This window comes from Sciurus vulgaris, assembly GCF_902686455.1.
Source record: "Sciurus vulgaris genome assembly, chromosome: 8".
In the NCBI taxonomy this organism is placed as follows: Eukaryota; Metazoa; Chordata; class Mammalia; order Rodentia; family Sciuridae; genus Sciurus; species Sciurus vulgaris.
Window position 1 is genome coordinate 136201328 of NC_136468.1, and position 19802 is coordinate 136221129.

Below are 19802 nucleotides of genomic sequence, written 5' to 3' on the forward strand. Positions count from 1 at the left end.
AGTGACGGGCGGGGAAGCGGGTTCTCCCTGCGCCGCTGGGTCCAGGCCCCGGGAGATAACTCCCATCCCCTGCACCGCCTGTCCACTGGCCACTGGCCACTGCTCCAGACTTTGACCTTGCTTTCCTGCGCTACTGGGTGGGCGGAGATCTGAAGTCAACCCCCCAGGATCCCGAGCCTCCTGCGGGAAGTAGGTCCCTGCGGCTGGCTGGCCGGGCAGCTGCCTCCTTTCTCCAGAAGTCTGCAGCACCTGTGGTGAGTGGCAGATGCACCCCGAGCTGGGGTGGGGGGCAGGGGGATAAAACGTCCCAATGTCAACAGACCAGACTCAAGAATAGCGCTTGAGGCAGGTGACCGAGGGGACAGCGTGCTTTGGGCCAATGTTCCCAGAGAGGCCACGATCCAGCCTTGGAGTCAGGCAGGGACTGCAGGTAAGTAACTTCCCCTCTTCAAGCCCTGGTTTCCTCATCTGGAACGCAGGGATCTCCCCTCTAGCAGGAGAGGTGAATATAAAACGCTCAGGGTAGAATTGGGCACCTAGCAAATACACGATTAATGATATTTATTATTATTATTATTATCTTTGGGAGGGGCAGTGGGTACTCTGGTTCTGTTTTATGGTTCTTGGAGATTTTTTGTATTGGGGATTGAACCCGGGGTGCTTAACCACTGAGCCGCATCCCCAAAACTCTTTTTTTTAATATTTTTATTAGTTGTTGAGGAACCTTTGTTTATTTACTTATTTGTATGGGGTGCTGAAGATCGAACCCAGGGCCTCACACGTGCTAGGCAAGCTCTCTACCATTGAGACACAACCCCAGTCCCCCAGCCCATTTTTGTATTTTATTTAGAGACAGGGTCTTGCTAAGTTGCTGAGGCTGGCTTTGAATTTGAGATCCTCCTGCCTCAGCCTCCCCGGCTGCTGGGGTTACAGGTGTGACCACGGCACCCAGCCCACCTCTTGGAGTTGTCGAGAGGATTAAGGTCCGCCCTGTATCTTCATGTGTCTGGCAAGAAGTAGAATCCAAAATATGTTGGTTCTCCTATGAGTCTATCCTTCCATAGGCATTATGATCCCTCCCCACCACACACAGTACCTGCGGCTGCTTCATCTTCCTGGTTTCATGCTCCCAGTGCGCTCGGTTGAAGGAACTGGCATAAAACAGGGGAGAAATTCGACATTGATAAAAACATCAGCAACAACATCAAGAAAATAGTTGGTTTCATAATGGGGCCCTGGGCACCCAAGTCCCAAAGTTCATTCGCGGGGTTTCGCCCGAGGCTGGGTCTTGGGCTCCTGCAGTCTGGGTACAACTTCTCGTGAGAATCTCATGAATCTCTCCCGCACCTTCTGCACTCAAGGCTGCTTTCCTCCGTTTCAAATCGGACTCAATATGATGTCCGTTTTTCCCTAAAGAGAATCACCTTAGGATCCGCGATGGCTCCGTCTCCATTCCCACCGACACACGACAAATCCCCACAAATGTTGCATTTTAGGGTTTTGCAAATGCAGGACTCTGAAACACGGACTGTGTTGCCTCACCTGCAGGACCTTGCGAGTTTTTTGAACGGCGGGCCTTGCCAGCCTGGCAGGGTATTGAAGTATCCTGACAAGGGGGTGAGGCTGGCCTGCCTTCTCAGCAACCGGGTGTAGGACCATGAGCTTGCCTGTCTGAGCTCAGATGCCTCTGCTGTAAAATGGCATAATAACATCTTCCAGTCTGTCAGGAGGACTATACTAGATAATGCACTTGAGATTCTGAAGTGGCACACACCTGTCATCCCAGTGGCTTGGGAGGCCGAGGCAGGAGGATCTCGAGTTCAAAGCCAGCCTCAGCAATTTAGTGAGGCCCTCAGCAACTCAGCGAGATCTTATCTCTAAATAAAATACAAAAAAATGGCTGGGGATGCGGCTCAGTGGTTAAGCGCCTCTGGGTTTAAACCCCAGTACCAAAAAATAGAAAAAAGTCAAAATAAAAAGAGGGTTCTTAGCGCAGATCAATGCACACAGGACACTGAAAAGATAGGAGCTGCTGCTTCTCATCTCCAGGTTGCTGGGTCTCCTCATTGCTGGATCTTTCCTCGGTTCACTCTACTCCTGCCTCTGCCGGACTAAACCCTTTTATCACAACCTGTGACTTGGGGTCCATCCTCTTCTCTCGGTCTCAGTTTCCCCAGCTGCATAAGAACAATGAGCTCACCTTGAAAGTTTTGCACACTGTGGAAACTGAGCCCCATGCTGGGGTTGACCCTCTGGACCTTGGGCCTGGTTCTTCCAGCAGGTTCTGGAAACTGCCGGTGGTGGTCGCCTCTGGTCTTGGTGTTGCTCTGGGTCCTTCCTGCTCTTCTCTTTGCCTGACTTGGGTGCAAAGTCTCTTTGTTATCCAGAAGCCTCTGAAGCGTCCTCTAACGCCTTCCTTCCTGCCCACCACACGTTCCTATTTTATAAGCTGCCCCCTTTCTTCTCAGCCCTTTGCTGATTTTCTAGGCAGAATGAGAGTGAAAGAAGGGCATGTTGGGAAAAGGCAGACCTCAGCTCCCACCTGGCTCTCGTGACCTTGACTAGATTAGCTTGCTTTCCATGAGCCTTAGCTCCTCATCTGTACCCTGGGGACAACGGCCCTCTCTGCTGTCCTGTATGAGCCCCCAAGCATTTTACAAATGTTTCCTTTTTGGATCCTGGGAAGACCTTTATCCATCCATCCATCTGTGCATGCATGCAAGTCCCTGGTATGTGCCAGTCGCTATCCTGGGTCGTGGATATGGAGCAATGGACAAGACAAAGTCCTTGGCCTCCTGGCTTAATAATCCGGTGGGGAAGACCACAAGGCAAGGAGTGACGCTCATCTGTAAAAGTTTATAAAAGCGGAAGCCAAGACTCACCTAGGATCGACCAACTCAGCCGGGCTCCCCTGGGACTCTCCTGGGCATGCCCTGAGTCCTGGGCAAACTGGAAACGTGGGTCACTCTCACCCAGTCGTCAAGCTAAGTGACCTGCTCACGATCGTATAACTGGTGCGTGCCAGAGCCGGCTGCAAACCTGGGCATGTCCGACCCTCAGTCGCAGTTGTGACGGCCACCTCCTGTCCCCCTGCTTCCCCCTTGTCAGATTGAGCACGGGGAATTTGGACATTGCAGGAAAGTCCTTTATTCCTGTGTCTTTGTGTTATTAATGTCCAAAAGTAGTCAGCCCTCCAGGGAGCATGAGAAATAGTCAGAAGGCCCAGTTAGGGGAAGAAACTTGGCAAAGGTCACACTGCGGGCTGGAAGTGCAGCCAAGTCTGACTCCTCTTTCTTCCTCTTGCCTCCTTTACATCCAATGTTCCTTTGCACTGTGATTGTCACAGTGCTAGGGGACAGAGAGAGCCCACTCTGTACGAGGGCCTACGCCATGTCAGGCACAATACCAGGAGCTTTTGCAGAACCTTCGCATTTAACCCTCGGTATAACCCCATGAGTTTGGGGTCACCTTTATTTTACAGATGAGGTCCTCATGTCTCCTGAAGAAAAGAGGGAGCCGGGGGGAACCAGCGTTGTGATAGGGTCTGCTCCCCGACCCCCAGCGTCAGTATCCAAGCTCAGATTCCGAGCTGGAGGGAGAAAGGCCTAGAAGGACACCTTTCTGAGTGTTGATTCTATCTCCAGTTTGGCTTCTGAAACCCCCAGGGAGTCCAGTTCTTGTGGGCTGGAATCGTTGCTCCTCCTTTACAAAACTAGGCCATATTGAGAACGTCCTGGCTATTCAGGGCCACAGGCTGAGTGGCCAGAGCCAAGGACCGCGGGGGGCCAGTTGTGAAGAAAGAGAGGGAAAGAAGTCGAATTTGGCCCTCCCGGGCACAAACAGGCCTCTTGTTCTGCCTCAGCACAAGCTGACAGAGTAGTTCAAGGTCAAAAGCTAAACTTCAGAGGGCCCAGCCAGCCAAGCGTCCCAAGTCAGGCTGAGTTCTGTGTTGGAAGATCGAGTCTAAGGCCGAACAGACCCTGTGTCTGATGTGCTCAAAGCCGCGAACGCACGGAGTAGGTGTGCAGTGAGTGTGTGGTGTGACTTGAATTGAATCCCAGCAACACCACTAATTGGCTGTGTGACTTCAGGTAAGTCACGCCGTCCTCCTGTGCCTCAGTTTCCTCATCTGTAAAATGGGACTAAAAACCAAACACTTCCATCTCAGGAGACCGCCTGGCACGTGCTTCATGAAGGTCGGTAAGTCGCCTCTGCACTGGGCACCAGGGTCTCCTCTGAGGCGTGCGTGACTAAAAGTTGAAGGTCATGGAGCATCTTGCCCGAGGTGAACGGCAAGCAGGCGGCAGAGCTGAGATCTAACACTGGGAGTCAGAACTCACCGCCCCAACCCTGTGTACGTCATCCAGGGGCTCTGCTGTGCCCTTTGTATTCCCAGCCAGGGGTGGGACACCTTGCCGGGCTTCCCAGAGAAAGCCACATCACTGACCAGCAGTTTGACTGTGGGCAAAGGCTTTGGCCTCTCCCCGCCTCAGTGTTTCTACACGCAAAATGCAATAATTTATGATCCTACAACCGGGACTCGCTGGGTCTGAATGACTGAGAATATAAGGACTTGGTGATCAGACGTGGTGGCATGTGCCTGTAATCCCAGGGACTCAGGAGGCAGAGGCGGAAGGATCATGAGTTTGAGGCCAGCCTCAGCAATTAGGCAAGACCCTGTCTCAGAATAAAATAAAATAAAAAGGGCTGGGGATGTGGCTCAGTGATAACGCGCCCCTGGGTTCAATTCCCAGGACCAAAAACCAAAAGGGGTTGTTGGCGTCTGGTACCTTCTGAGCCTTCAGTAAGCTATCGCAGTGATGAAGGCTGGCCTCAACCTTCCTTCTCGCAGGCTGGCACCATGCACGTGGTGGTGATCGGAGCCGGGGTCATGGGACTATCCACTGCCCTCTGCATCCACCAGCGCTACCACTCAGACCTGCAGCCCCTGGACATGAAGGTCTATGCGGACCGCTTCACCCCGCACACCACCAGCGACGTGGCGGCTGGCCTCTTCCAGCCCTACCTTTCCACCTCTGACAGCTCCCCGGAGATGTGAGTGAGGATCCCAGGGGGTAGTCTGGGGGGCCCACAGGGTGGAATCTGCAGAGAGGGCATGCCCATCGGGGTTCCCATGACCAGAATAAGTGCCCTTGGAAGCTCTGATCTGGCATGACTTAAAGAAAATACCAGTGAACTAGACAGGGGTGCACGCCTGTAGTCCTGAAGCAAAAGATAAGAGGATAGTTGAATCAAGGAGTTTGAGACCAGCCTGGGCAACATAATGAGGAGACACTCTCTTAAAAAAAAAAAAAAAAAAGCCAGGTACTATGACTCTTGCCTGTAATCCCAGCTGTTCAGGAGGCTGGGACAGGAGGATGGCAAGTTTGAGGCCAGCCTCAGCAACTTAATGAGGCCCTGCCTCAAGATAAAAACCAAAAGGACTGGGGAATGTGGCTCAGTGGTAAAGCGAAAAGGAAAGAAAATACTCATGGCTAGTCCCTCTGTTCTATGCCACATACTGTGAGCTAGGAGGTTTGGTCTCTGTGCTTCCCTAAGGGAGATTATGGTCACTACCATGCGCATGGACGAATCCAGAAAATTTCTAAGCAAGTGGATCAATGCAAAGGTCATAGCTGTAACTATGTAACAGCTTCTAGTTAATCCCAGTAACTCGGGAGGCTGAGGCGGAAGAGCACAGGTTCCAGGCCAGCCTCAGCGACTTATTGAGACCCTGAGCAACTTAGCAAGACTCTGTCTCAAAATAAAAATGGGCCGGAGATGTGGTTCAGTAGTACGGTGCCCTGGGTTCAGTCTCCAGCGCAGAAGAAGGAGAAGGAGAAGGAAGTTGCAAAGGTCATTATGTCATTTTAAAAACTATCACCTGGGGGCTGGGGAGATAGCTCAGTCGGTAGAGTGCTTGCCTTGCAAGCACAAGGCCCTGGGTTCGATCCCCAGCACCCCCCAAAAAAAACTATCACCTGCTTGGACAAATGGACAACCCCACCCTGCAGTGAATAATGTCTCAAACAAACCAATAAAAGATTGTCTTGTAAATTCCTGACCAGTGGGCAGCAAGCCATGTAAGGGAAGGAGCTCCCAGGACCTCTTGTGCAGAATCTCCAGCCAACGCACAGTCACATGGCCCCAGCTATGTGCAAGTGGGTCTAGAAACTGTAGTTGAGCTGTGTGCCCAGGGAGAGGAGGAAGGCACATGGGGAGAGCAAGCTGGTGTCTGTCTGCCACCGGTGTTACAATGTGGGGGGTCTCGGAGCCAGCGTGTGTCATAGTCCCCCCAAACCAGGTCAGAGCCTCCCTTGAAACTCACCAGCTATGTGAGCCCAAGCCAGAGGAGTGCATCCCTTTTCTCCCACGTTTTCTATTCCGTTCATGGAGTCGGACAGGGTGGCACACGCCTATCATCCCAGCGGTTCTGGAGGCTGAGGCAGGAGGATCGCCAGTTCAAAGCCAGCCTCCGTAACTTGGCGAGGCCCTGAGCAATTTAGCGAGACCCTGTCTCAAAATAAAAAATAAAAAAGGGTTGGGGATATGGCTCAGTGGTCGAGCGCCCCTGGGTTCAATCCCTGGTACAAAAAAAAAAAAAAAAAAAAGAATCTATCCCATTAATGGGGAAATAGTGGAAGAAATATACACATGGGGCATTGTGGGAGAGGACGCAGTAGCTGTCTGGATTTGGGGTGCAGCTCCACCACCTCATTACTCCCCATGCAAGCTGACCTCCGAGAACTATGGCCTGGGCTCAGGACATCAGGTGACCACAACTCTGGGTGACCCTTGCAGGGACTGGAGCCAGCAGACCTTTGACTATCTCCTGAGCCAAATCCATTCTCCTGATGCTGAGAAAATGGGCCTGTCCTTAACCTCGGGCTACAACCTCTTCCGTGAAGCCGTTCCGGTGAGTGAAGGGTCCCTGACTGTAGGGATTCCAGTATTCAACAGACTCCTGGGTCCAGCCAGGTCCACTTTATTTTTATCTATAATCTATAATTTAAAACATTTTTTAGTGGGGGGAGGGCAATAGAGTCTTGCTCTACTGCTCAGATTGGCCTCAAATTCCTGGGTTCAAGTGGTTTTCTGGCCTCAGCCTCCAAAGAAGCAGGAACTACAGGCATGTGCCACTGTGCCTGGCTAAAAGTATTTTTTTTTAAAGCATAAACAGAACCTAACAGACTTCAAGGGCACGTGCCTATAAGCCCAGCTACTCAGGAGGCTGAGGCAGGAGAATTGGTTGACCCCAGGAGTTTGGGGCCAGCCTGGGCACAGAAAGAAAAGAAAGAATAGAAGAAAGAACAGAAGGAAGGGAGAGAGGAAGGAAGGAAGGAAGGGAGGGAGGGAGGGAGGAAAGAAGGAAGGAAGGAAGGAAGGAAGGAAGGAAGGAAGGAAGGAAGGAAGGAGGGAGGGAGGGAGGAAATACCTGTGTATATGTATACGTCTGTACATATATAATTTCTATATGTACATGTAAAATTTTTGTTTCAGATTTTGTTATTAAATTGGCAGATTCCAAAAATCTTCTGACGGACAGGTGGATCTAGCCTTTGATTGGCATGGGTAGAATTTACATATGCTGAAGTCACTGGCGTCATGTGTCCCCGGGTCTTCTCGTCTTGAGAGCAGAATCTGCGCCAGGCCCTGTCCTAACTATTGTACAACCAGTGACTCATTTAATCTTTATAATCACAGAAAGTCGCTGTCTTTATCCTCATCTACAGAGAAGAGCACGCAGGCTCAGAGAATGGAGTGACTTACCCAGAGCCACAGAGCCCTGGAGAGGCCTGCTGGGGTTTGAACCCCCGTGGTCTGTGACCGTGTGACGCCCGAAGGGGAAAAGCAAAGCCCCGTAGATGTTGTCAGGCCGCTTGGAGAGGGCGGGTGGCCCAGCGCCCAGCAGCCCTGCCAGCTCTCCAGATTACTCATTCCCTAGCCCTGCGCCAAGGACCTTCACCTCATTTTCTCTTTCCTTTCATGGGGCAAGAGAAACGATTGACACAGACAAGAAAACCGAGTCTCCAATAAGTCAAGGGAGCAGGTGGCGAGGCTGGGCCGTCTGACCCTGTATGCGCTCTGGTGGCTCTCACTGGTGCCCCGTTTCTCGCCTCTTTATGACCGCTACCCTGTCCCTCACCTCCGGTCTTCCCCTCACCCTGAGTAGGGTGGTTAAGAACCTGAACCCCAGAGCCAACTTGTGTGGGCTGAATCCTCAGCTTCACCTTTTATCACCTGTGTGACCTTGGACGAGCTTCCCTTCTCTAAGCCTCAATGGACCCATCTGTTAAATGGGGATAAGAACAGTGTTCAGGCTTTTCACCGCTGTGACTAAAGGACCCGACCAGAACAGCCACAGAGGAGGAAAGTTGAACTGGGGGCTCACGGTTCCAGAGGTCTCCGTAGACCACAGGCTGCATTCTCTAGGGCTCGGGGCGAGGCAGGACACCATGACAGAGGGAAGTAGCTCATATGATGATCAGGTAGGGAAGAGAGGGAGAGAGGGAGGGAGAGGGAGAGAGAGAGAGAGAGAGAGGGAGAGGGAGAGGGGGAGAGGGAGGGAGAGGGAGAGAGGGAGAGAGAGGGAGGGAGAGAGAGAGAGAGAGAGAGAGAACTCTCCAGATACAAAATAGTACCCCACAGCCACGCCCCCAATGAGCCACTTCCTCCAGCCACGCCCCACCTGCCTCCAGTTACCACTCAGTTAATCCCATTAGGGATTAATTCACTGATTAGGTTAGGGCTATAACCCAATCATTTCTCCTCCAAACCTTGCATTGCCTCACATGTGAGCTTTTGGGGGCACTTCACATCCGCCCCGTAACACCACCTTAACGGCTGATTGTAAGAACGTGATGGATCCGCACGGTGCCTTACATACAGTATGATTGTCTAAGTGTCTGCTATTCCCTTATTACTGACTGCCACCTATCCTTGTCCTCCCCTCTCTCTTAAGGACCCTGTCTGGAAAGACCTGGTTCTGGGATTTCGGAGGCTGACCCCCCGAGAGCTGGACATGTTCCCTGATTATAGGTGAGGGTACTGTCATGGCAGAGGGGCCGAGGCACCAGCATTTACACAGAACTCTCTAGAAGGCAGCAGAGGGAGGCCCTGAGTTTCCTGTTCCATCCTGACCTGGTCCTGCTGCTCCATCTGGCTCCTCCACAGAGGAGCCGCTCACGCTGGGATTGGGCGGGGGAGGTGGTGGACGCAGACTCCCAGACCTCAATTCTAGAAACTCCACGCGTCAGTCAGCTCTGGGTGCTGTGATGAAGTACCCGGCAGACCACTTGGGAAGTAAAGAGAGGTTTATTTCGACTGGCAGTTCGAGCCTCTGCAAGCGCAGCATGTCATAATGGGAGCGTGTGTCAGATTTGGTGCTCACATCACAGGCCCATGCAGAGAGGGGAGGGGTGGGCTCCCCCAGTCCCTTCCAAGGGAAGCATCCCCAATTATGCTGCCAGCTCCGGGACCAAGTCCTTACGTACAGAGCTTTGGGGGGCCTTCCGCATTCACACCATATCATATAACACTCCATATCACTATCTTGTTTTGTGGATGAGGAAACTGAGTTTCAGAGAGGCTAAGTAACTTCCCAAGGTCACACAGCCCTGACCAGACTAGGATTCCAACCCAGTCTGTGTGACTCCAAACCCTTCCCTATGCCTCTCTGGTCCTCTCCTCACCCCACCCAACACCTGAATTCCCTCTACAAATTGCTCATTCGCTCTTCATTTGCATAGTCCAACATCAGGGATGGCTGTGTCTGATAGAAAATAGCTCTTTGCATTGAGCTCAAAATTGCTCCCTCCCCAGCCCCATGCATGTCACCCTGTGGTTCTTGGGGACCCACAGAACAACACGGATCCCACCTCCACTCGATAGCCTTCAAATGTATCTGGGGTTCTGACTGTTACTGTTTCCTTTCGCCTGCTGTGACCAGCTATGGCTGGTTCAACACCAGCCTGGTCCTGAATGGGAAGAGCTACCTGCAGTGGCTGACTGAAAGGTTAGTAAAAGCCTCGGGCGGGAAGGAGAGCAGTGTCCCAGGGTTCCCCATCCTGAGCTGCAGAGAACCCGGCGGCCAGGCGTGGGAGCTGTCCTTGGTTCTGATCACCACAGTCCTTGAGACCTTGGTGCCCGCACCTGGCTGGGTATCGGGAACGCCCAGGCTGTGTTTGTTTACAACTTCACCAAACGTTCTAATGCATTCTCCTAAGTTTTCTGGGCATATTTACATCATCTCTCTCTCTTTTTTTTAATGCAGCGGAATTGAGCCCAGGGGCAGTTTGCCAGTGAGCTACAGTTTCTTTTTTTTTTTTTTTTTTTTTTTAAATTTCAAGGCAGGGTCTCACTGAGGCTGAGGCTAGCCTTGAACTTGTTGCTGAGATTATATGTGTGTGGCACCATGCGTGACTACAACATAAGTTGCGCTCTCTCTCTCTCTCTCTGTCTCTCTCTCGCTCTCTCTCTTTTCACTGCTTTGGTCAGTATCCCTAGAATGTTAACTAACATGGATAATAATGGATATCCCTGTTTCTTTCCTGACATTAATAACAATCTCATAGTGCTCCAAACTAGCAAACACTAGCTTGAGGAATACATCCATACATTCGTATTAAGAAAGATTTCATGTATTCCCTATAGTCTACTCTTTTATTAGGATTTTTTAAAAATTCTGGAATGAATGGTGACTTGTATCAAGTAATTGGGGGAGATTCTTAAAAATATAAATTTCAGGATCCTGCTGACACATACTGAATCAGAAACCCTGGAGTGGGATTCAGAATTTTTTAGTTTACGTATTTCCCTGTGCCGGGTGTGGTGGCACACACCTGTGATCTCAGTGACTCCAGAGGTTGAGGCAGGAGGATTGCAGGTTTGAGGCTAGCCTCAACAACTTAGCAAGGCCCTGTCTCAAAACAAACCTTAAAAAGGCTTGAGGATGTAGCTCAGTGGTAGAGTGGCCCTGGGTCCAATCCTCAGGCCCAAAACAGGAAAGATGATTATAGCTCTCAGCCAAGCTTGGGAACCACTGGACTGACCTGGTTACTTCTAGCGTGGGGACACTCACGAGCCCTGTTTAGCCTCTTCCAGAAGAAAATGCTCTGAGAGTTTCCTATCGTGAGGGAAGTACGCAGATGAGATCACCCCGAGGTTATACTTCAGCTTAAATATGCTTCACTTCCTACTCTTTTGATATTTTTATTGCAGCACTGATAGCAACAGATAGTTTTCCTCAGGGATATTTTTGTTGTGTTGTGCAGTGCTCGGCATTGAACCCGGGGCCTCTCACAGGCTAGGCAAGCGCTCTACCACTGAGCTATATGCAGGACCTCCTCTGCGACATTTCAAGGAAGGGTGGGCACCTCACCCCCCGCCTCCCTCTGTTCTCATGTCCTGTTTCTGTCAAAGGAGCTTTGGGCATTGGCCCCATTCTGCCCCCCGTCCACACCAAATCTCGTCCCCAGCAGAAAGCTTGCGTTTAGACCCAAGCCTCTCCCTGCCTGACTCACTGCATAACCCTCAGAAGGACGCCTCTTCCTTCTCCATCCGCCCAGTGAGGGGCTCGGGCCATGTCAGAAGACCTTGTTTCTCAAGGGACAATTTTTGGACCACTAGTCCAGCCAGGTGCTCATGATCTGATCTGCCTACCCAGCCACATTCTCAAAGAGCATCCCGGGGGACCAATATCCACAGAAATGTTCCCCACACCACCCCCTGGGAGGCACGGGGCAGGGAACGGAATTCTAGACTGTTTTTGACCCGTCCGATCACCCCAGGTTAACTGAGAGGGGCGTGCAGTTCTTCCTGCGGAAGGTGGAGTCGTTGGAGGAGGTGAGCCGGGGGAAAGGGGGTGGAGTGGGAGGGAAGAAGGCCTCTGCTGCCTGCTGCTGGGCTGGGGGCTCCTTCCCAGGCTCCTAGAGTCCCCTCAGGCCTGTCCCAGACTCTAGTCTGTCTCTGAATCCCAGGAGGACTCAGGCATTCTGAGGATTCAAGGAGGAATCTGCCTGGACATTAGTGGTAGGAACACAAGACAGAGGAATCATGGCGGCCGTAAGGGACACATCTGAGCCTCAATGAGTTCCAGGGCTAGAGTGGGATCAGCTGGATGCCCTTCCGACTCCAGCACTTGGATGCTTCCTACAGACACTGAGGTCGATGTTTCTGCAAAGTCTGGGCCCTCAGTTGGGACACCGGTCCAAGGAACACCACCACTGTGGATAGCAGTGGAAGCAGCCGCCATCACCAGGCAACTACTGAGCACCAAGAGTGCTGAGCGAGTCCATTCAGTCCTAGCGCTCAACGCTTGGCACGTGAAAGAGGCTCAGTACCTGCAGCTACTAGTACTGAGCACTAGAACTCAGTACATGCATTCTGTAGTGAGGACCCACCTGCTCTGGGTCAGGCCCTGATGGACCCTTGGGATCCATAATCAGGGCTGGGCAGGAGTGTCAGGGTGCTCGTCACCCTGTGTCCTTGAGTGGAGGAGCATCTCGGACACCGACAGGGCTGGGGTCTCTAGCATTCTGCAGACATCTCAGCACCGTAGGAAGCAAGAGGATGAAATGAAGGAGTCAGAAGGAGAAAGAGAACATCCGGGCTTCCTTCTGACTCCTTCCAGGTCCCAGGCAGGTGTCCCCACTCCGCAGCTTTCGATGCTCAGCAACTTTATCCACAGAACTGCCTGGGATCCCCGGCAGCCTGTCAGCAGGGGACACTGGCCCCCTTCCGTAATGGAGGCAGCTGTGGTAAAGGGACATTTCTGAGGTCACGCTGCAGGCCAATGGCAGAAAGGAGACGTGGGGCCAGTCCCCTCTGGCTCCCCACATCAGGACTCCTAGCCACTGTTCCCCAGCTGTGGAGAAGGAGGGAGGGAGGAAGGGACAGAGGAGGCCAGGTCCTCACCATGAGCCCCCACCCTGTTGTTGCTGCCAGGTGGCAAGAGGAGGCGCCGATGTGATCATCAACTGCACCGGGGTGTGGGCTGGGGCGCTGCAGCCAGACCCCCTGCTGCAGCCGGGCCGGGGGCAGGTCATTCGGGTGAGTGTGAAAGTGAGATCCGCAGCTTCTGCGTCATCTCCAGAGCTAGGGGATGTGTTGGGAGCGTGCATCTGAGTCACCCCAGACTCTGGGGAAGTGGTATAGTAAAGAAGGACCATCTGCCTTCTCCACCCTGAATGTTCTCTTTTGGGATTTCTCTTTCTTTTTCTTTCTTTCTTCCTTCCTTTCTTTTCTTTTCTTTCTTTTTTTGGCAGTATTAAGGATTGAACCCAGGAATGTTCTACCACTGAGCTACACCCCAACCCTTTTTATTTTGAGAGAGAGAGAGAGAGTGTCTTGCTAAGTCTTTTAGGGTCTCACTAAGTTGCTGAGGCTGGCCTCCAACTTGTGATCCTCCTGCCCCAGCGTCCCAAGTTGCTGGGATCACAGGCGTCCACCACAGGTGTGCCCGATGGGGGATTTCTTCTTGATGACAAAGCACGTGTGGCTGTGTTTGTATTTGTGTGGAACAGCTGCTTATGCCTGTATGGTAATGAAAGTAGCAACCAGTCACACCATGTGGACTAAGTGCCTGGTGTAGGCCTAAGCACCTTATTTTGGGAGCTGAGTCCTTCCCACTGCCCTTTGAGCTGGGTAGTACCACATCACCGTGGCCATCTTACGGAAGAAGCCGCTGAGGCTCAGAGGTGCCAAGGAGCAGGCTCAAGTTCACACAGTGGTAAATGAAAGGTGGACCTGGGATCAAAAGTCAAGGGCTGCCTCTCTCCATGCACGGGGGTGCACGTGTATAAGTGCGTGCCCACGCGTGTGCCTGTGTGCCTGTCCGTGTGCACGTGTGCATTCACGGGTGTGCGGGTGCACGGCCCCGGGTGGGCTAAGCTGGTGTGGGTTTTCTCATGGGCCACAAGACCCTTCTGGGAGACCCGGGTGAGCAGGGAGATGCTTCAGAGAGCAGGGGTGGCCTTGGTCAGGGTGGGTCTGCCGCAAGAGACACGCAGTTAGGAGCCTGGGGCCAGAAGGTGCGGGCGAGGGTGCAGGAGTCAGCCTTCTCCTCACGTCAGAACTTGCGGTGTCGAGAGGGGCAATTCAAGGGGAGTCATTGATCCGGCTCCCCTACAGGATCCCTCTGTTCCGAATCAACAGGTGGAAGCCCCGTGGATGAAGCACTTCATTATCACCCACGACCCAGAGAGAGGCATCTACAAGTCCCCGCACATCATCCCGGGGTAACAGTCTGACTGCCCTAGGGCAGAGGCGGGGGCACCTTTGTGTCCTCTTTCTGCCCCCTGCCGGCCCCAGGCCCCTTGCCGAGTGGGTGAGACCTGGCAATCAGCTCCCTGGGAAGGCAGGGCGTGGCCTCAATCGGGCTGGCGAGGCTGCACTGGAGGTAGTGGGCACAATGGCAGTGAAGTCAGGGGCGGTGTGAAGGCAATCGTGCACGGGGGAGGAGGGCGACTGGGGCTGGTCCCAAGGACAATGTCCACAGCAGAGGTGACGACCTCAGTGAGGACAGTGGCCCTGTGGCTGGAGTGGCAGTTGTGGCCAGTGGAATGGCGTGACAGGGTTGTCACTGGTGGGAGAGACAGTGTGGATGGAGGTGCTGCCCGGCGTAGGGAGGACAGCGTGGTGGCAAGGAAAGATGAGGGGATCCGGCGGCCTTGTGCGTGGAGGTGATCGGGAGCCGGGCCGGGTTGGTGCGGATGGAGGTGACGCTCAGTCACATTGACAGTGCTGCAGAAATCACCCTCCCAGAGGCTGCACTCGCCGGAGGGCCATGTCCCGGTGTGGTAGCGTTGACCCCGCCAATGGCGGTGTTAATGGCGGCAGGACGGTGTCTGGGGTGGGTGCCGCTGGAGATGGTGTTGCTGGGCGCGGCGGGATGGAAGGTGGGGTTAGGATGGGTGACTGGGGTTGATGGCGATGGCGGTGGTCCTCCGGGTAAGCCAGGATGGTGGTGTTCTCGGGACGACGTGGCGGGGGAGTCGCGAGGCCGGCAGTAAGAAAAAGCCCGCCCTGAGCCTCACTCCCCGCCGAGGCTGTCTCCCGACTCTTCTCGTTTTTATCTAGGATCCAGATGGTCACTCTTGGAGGCATCTTCCAGCTGGGGAACTGGAGTGTGGTGATCGATGACCAGGACCGCGACACCATTTGGAAAGGCTGCTGCAGACTGGAGCCCACGCTGAAGGTGCGGTGGGCCGGGTCTCGGCGCCCTAGACCCGCGTCCTGGCGCTTGGTTATTAGGACACTTGGAGATGGGAAGATAGCCAGGTGTGGTGGCACCCACCTGTCATCCCAGCCGCTGAGGCAGGAGGATTGCGAGTTTGAAGCCAGCCTCAGCGGCTTAGCGAGGCCCTAAGCAACTCAGCGAGACCCTGTCTCAAAAGAAAAAAGGGCTGGGGACGAGGCTCAGTGGCTAAGCATCCCTGGGTTCAATACCCTGTACCAAAAAGAAAGAAAAGAAGAAGGAGGAGGGGGAAGAGGAGGAGGAGGAGGAGGAGGAGGAGGAGGAGGAAGAGGAGGAGGAGGAGGAGGAGGAAGAGGAGGAGGAGGAAAGCTCTACTGGAGCAAGTTGGCAGAGCAAGCGGACAGATGAATTCCAGGAGGGACTGTGGACACGCCAGGACTCCACGATGTCTAGGGAAGTCCTGGCTTCGGGCTAACGAAATCTAACTGGCCAAGGCTGAGAATCGTCTCCGCCTGAGGTGACACTGCAGGAGCAGGTTGGTCTGTCTTCACCAGGAGCAGAGGCACCCAATGCAGGGACCTGAGTTGTCTCGTTTGCCTACCACTGGTGACGAGGGCAGTGACAGTGATGAAGATGGGGATGGCGGTGGTGGTTAGTGTCCACAGTGACAGAAGTGCAAAGACCGTGATGACAATGGTGACGGAGCGGGGACCGTTGGCCGCAGCACGGCCGTGCTGGATGGTGGAGTGGCGTGGACGTGGCGGGGTGGTAGAACAGGTGCCAGGGCGGCGGTGACGGCAGTGGTGGTTGCTCAGGTGGCTGTCACGGTGCTGGCGCTGATGGCAATGAGACCCTCAGAGGTACCTCCCCACCCGCTAGAAATGGCAGCAGGAAAAAAATATTCAGAGGTGAGTTACTGGCCTTTTTCTTTCCAGAATGCAAGAATTGTTAGTGAAAGTACTGGCTTCCGGCCAGTGCGCCCCCAGGTCCGTTTAGAGAGAGAACAGCTTCCTGCTGGATCTTCGAACGCAGAGGTACGTTCTCCTGCCAAGGAAAGCGATGCCCTCCCGACTCCTCAGGTCCCTTGTGGCCTGAGGTCAGGGCAGTGGGGGCGAACATCCCTCTCTATTGGGGACCTGAGGCTCAGAATGGCCCAGGACCTGCACGAGGGTCCACAGAGGTCAATGCCTCGGTTTGCAAAAGTCGGTGGCCGAGTAGGATAACAGGTGCCAGTGGCCGGCAGCCAGTCCATGACAGGAATGGCCCTAAGGAGTCTCCCCCACAGTCCCTTGGGATAGGGACAGTTCTCCCCATGCTTCAGATGAGGAAGTTGGAGCTCAGCGAGGCCAAGTCATCTGCCTCGGTTCGACAGCTGCTAAGGAGCAGGCTGCAGTATGATTTGAACTTGACTCCAGAGACGGCTCCCCAATACCCGTTTTGTGGTTGCCCCGTCATCTCTCTGGGGCCTGTCACCGGGAAGGAACTGGCTTTATTGAAACCATGGGGGTTGTCCCAGGCGGAAGGGACTGACCTGAGCGGGTGGTGGATGCACTGCCACCAGAAAAGCCACCTCCCTATAAGGTCATGCTTCCTTCCCATCCCAGGCCGATGGAGTGTGTGCGTGAGTGTGTCTGGGGGGTTGCGTGTGGAGAAGGGCTATGGATACATAGATGGGGGTCAAGGTGTGTAGGTATGGAGGGCTGCACGTGTGTAAAAGGCCTGTGTGTCTGTAGAGGGGTCATGTATACACAGAGAGGTTGGGCGTGTCTGTGTGTGTAAAAGGGAGAGTCATATGTGGAGTTTAATTTCCTGTTGATGATTTTAATTCTGACAAAGGCCCAGAGGCCCTGCCTGGGTCTCCAGAATGCATTAGCACATCATCCAAGTCTGCTATAAGTTCCCCTGCTTGGTCCTCCGTGGTGGGTTGAAGAGTTTGCTTATCGACAGAGAGGGTTCACCAGTCCTAAGCAGGATGGGAAGGAGGACAGTGACTTAGGGGACTTCCAACTGTCTGATGCGGAGGAGCTCTCTGTCCTCAAGGTCTAGACGGGATTCTATTTTCCTGCAGGAAGCAGGCCCATCTTCTAAGGCGAAGAGTTTCGGGCACTGACCTGCAGCTCTGTAAACGATTCCCTCCTCCCTTTGCGTTTTCCAGGAGCCCAGCATCCCACGAAAGCACAGGGAGAAGCTCCCGGCATCTGGCTCTGCCTGGGACTCTTGAGAAAGCTCTCGAGTCTTCCAGGGCAGTTAAGTGTCCTTGAGCTCTGTGGCACCCCCGCCCCCACCACACCTGGTGACCTCCTCTCTTGCCTCTCCCAGGTCATCCACAACTATGGCCATGGAGGCCAAGGGATCACCCTTCACTGGGGCTGTGCCCTGGAGGCAGCCAAGCTCTTTGGCAAAATTCTGGAAGAAAGGAACATGTCCGGGAAGCCACCATCCAACCTCTGAGGACATCACCCTATTCCCCTGGGCCAACTAATCAACGGGCACCTGATCAGTTCTTGCTTGCAACCCCCTCATCCCACCCTGGATTCTTTCAGCAAAGAAGGCTGAGGTGACAGGAAAACACAGGTCCGTTCCTGAAGGAGAGTCCAGCCTGGAAGAGCACCCGCTCTGGTCACTGAGGTCTCTCCTCTGTCTCTGGATCTGATACTCTGAAGAGTCTCTGGGGCTATTATTCCACAAGTCCTCAGAAGAAAGGAAAGCTCAGAAAATCAAAGAAGCCAGCTTCCTGGAGCCATAGAAAGTTGAGGCTAGTTGAGATTAAGTAACTTGATTATATGTCACATTAACATATTAAAGGTTCTGAAAAAGTCCTGCAGCAAAGACACTTATTTGATTTTGTTTAACCCAGTACCTCCAGAGCCCATCTGGCTGTGGAAATCCAGAACATTCACGAGTGCTGCAGAATGCACTTGAAGAAATGATGTAGCAGATATTGTCATGGGAGGTGTGTGTAGAACTGGGGTGTGTGGAGGAGGCAGAGGAGGTGAAGCATGGAACTAGTGACACAGGGTGCCTGACCCACCTCCAGGACTTCAGTGACATCAGACATCCACAGAGTAGCCCCTAGGCACAGGTAACCCCTAAGAGGGCTACAGGGAGGACATCCCACAAGGGACCCCTTTATAGCCTAAGCTTGCCAAGTACATTCCTTGTTTGTGTGGCAGATTTAGCCTCTCGATTATCTTCTGTCTGGAACCCCCTGAAATGAAAAACAGGCTGCCAAATGTTTTTGAAAGCCTTAAATGAGCCTAGAAGATTAAAATAGCCAGGGTTCTCCAGAGAATGGATGGATGGGCAGACAGATGACCAGATGGATGGATGATGGATATGGATGAATGATGGATGGATGGATGGATGGATGGATGGATGGATGGATGGATGGATGGAAGGATGAATGATGGATGGTGGATGATGGAGGATGGATGGAGGATGGATGGATGGATGGATGGATGAATGATGGATGGATGGCTGATGGAGGATGGACGGATAAATGATGAATGGATGATGGATGGATGAAGGATGGATGGAATGATAGATGATGGATATGGATGGATGGAGGATGGATGGATGGATGGTAGGTAGACAAATGAGAGGATTTGTTAGGGGAATTGGCTCATGTGATCACATAGGCTGAGATGTGCCATGGTGGGCCTGAACACTAGAGCTCTCGGGCTAACAGCGCATGTCAGTCCAACTCTGAGATCTGTACCAGGGAAACTGATGGCCAAAGGTCTGAGACACTGGGACCTACTGGTGTCAGTCTAGAGTTTGAATGCTTGAAAGCCTGGAGTTCTGATGTGCAAGGGCAGGAAAAGAGCATCAGAGAGAAGGGGGGCAGAGAGAGGGAGGGAGGGAGAAGCTTTTCTAGTGAATGCAGCCTGTTACACGAGGGCTGATCTTCCCCACGAAGTCCAACATCTCTCACCTCAGTCTCCTCTGGAAACACCTTCCCAGATACACGTAGGAATGAGCTTCACCTGCGCTCTAAGTATTCCTTAATCCAGTCACGTTGATTCCTAAAATTAACCATCATGAAGACCCCTCAGCCTCTTGCTCCCTAATTACCTGCCTTCATCTCTTTGGGTCTTTGGGAAAACCTGGAGTCTAGGAAGCTTCATGCATCTTGGACCAGGGGTGTCCCACCTATGGTGGGGATGTCTCTGCTGGTCCACGGGATGCTACCCCAGGCTACGCCCATGCCGTCACTGTCTGCCCCTTCCCATATCATTTCATGGAGGATTCTTCATGAGGCATGTGCCATGATGCTGGTTAGTCCTAAGTCAAATTGGGTGAGAGAGCCAGGATCTAGGTGTTCTATCCTTACAGCAGTGATTTTTATTACAATAGCTGAAACTTACTGCCTCCTAACTGGGTCTGTGCTCAACCTCTGTACACATTAGTCTTTGATCCTCACAAAAGCCCCATGGGTAGCAATTATCCCCATTTCCTAGGTGAAAAGACTGAGGCACAGGAAGGCAACCCAAGGTCAAGAGTTGGTAAGGAGCAGAATGAAGATTTGGGCCCCCAAATTATGATTCCAGTGTCTCATTTTCAACCAGTATACACTAGTGAGTTCCAGCATGAACCACTGCAGGGG

The 19802-nt window shown here is 53.1% G+C and overlaps 1 protein-coding gene across 1 annotated transcript; it reads left to right on the plus strand.

Annotated features, from left to right (window-relative positions):
* The first annotated feature begins 286 nt into the window (after positions 1 to 286).
* On the plus strand, positions 287 to 18020 carry DAO (D-amino acid oxidase). The gene is made up of 11 exons (XM_079151423.1): positions 287 to 430; positions 4853 to 5055; positions 6802 to 6916; positions 8963 to 9039; positions 9950 to 10015; positions 11790 to 11844; positions 12946 to 13050; positions 14155 to 14237; positions 15079 to 15196; positions 16132 to 16230; positions 17516 to 18020. The coding sequence occupies exons 1-11, from the start codon at positions 380 to 382 to the stop codon at positions 17645 to 17647; spliced, it is 1104 nt and encodes a 367-aa protein (XP_079007549.1). The 5' UTR covers positions 287 to 379; the 3' UTR covers positions 17648 to 18020.
* Positions 18021 to 19802: the final 1782 nt, after the last annotated feature.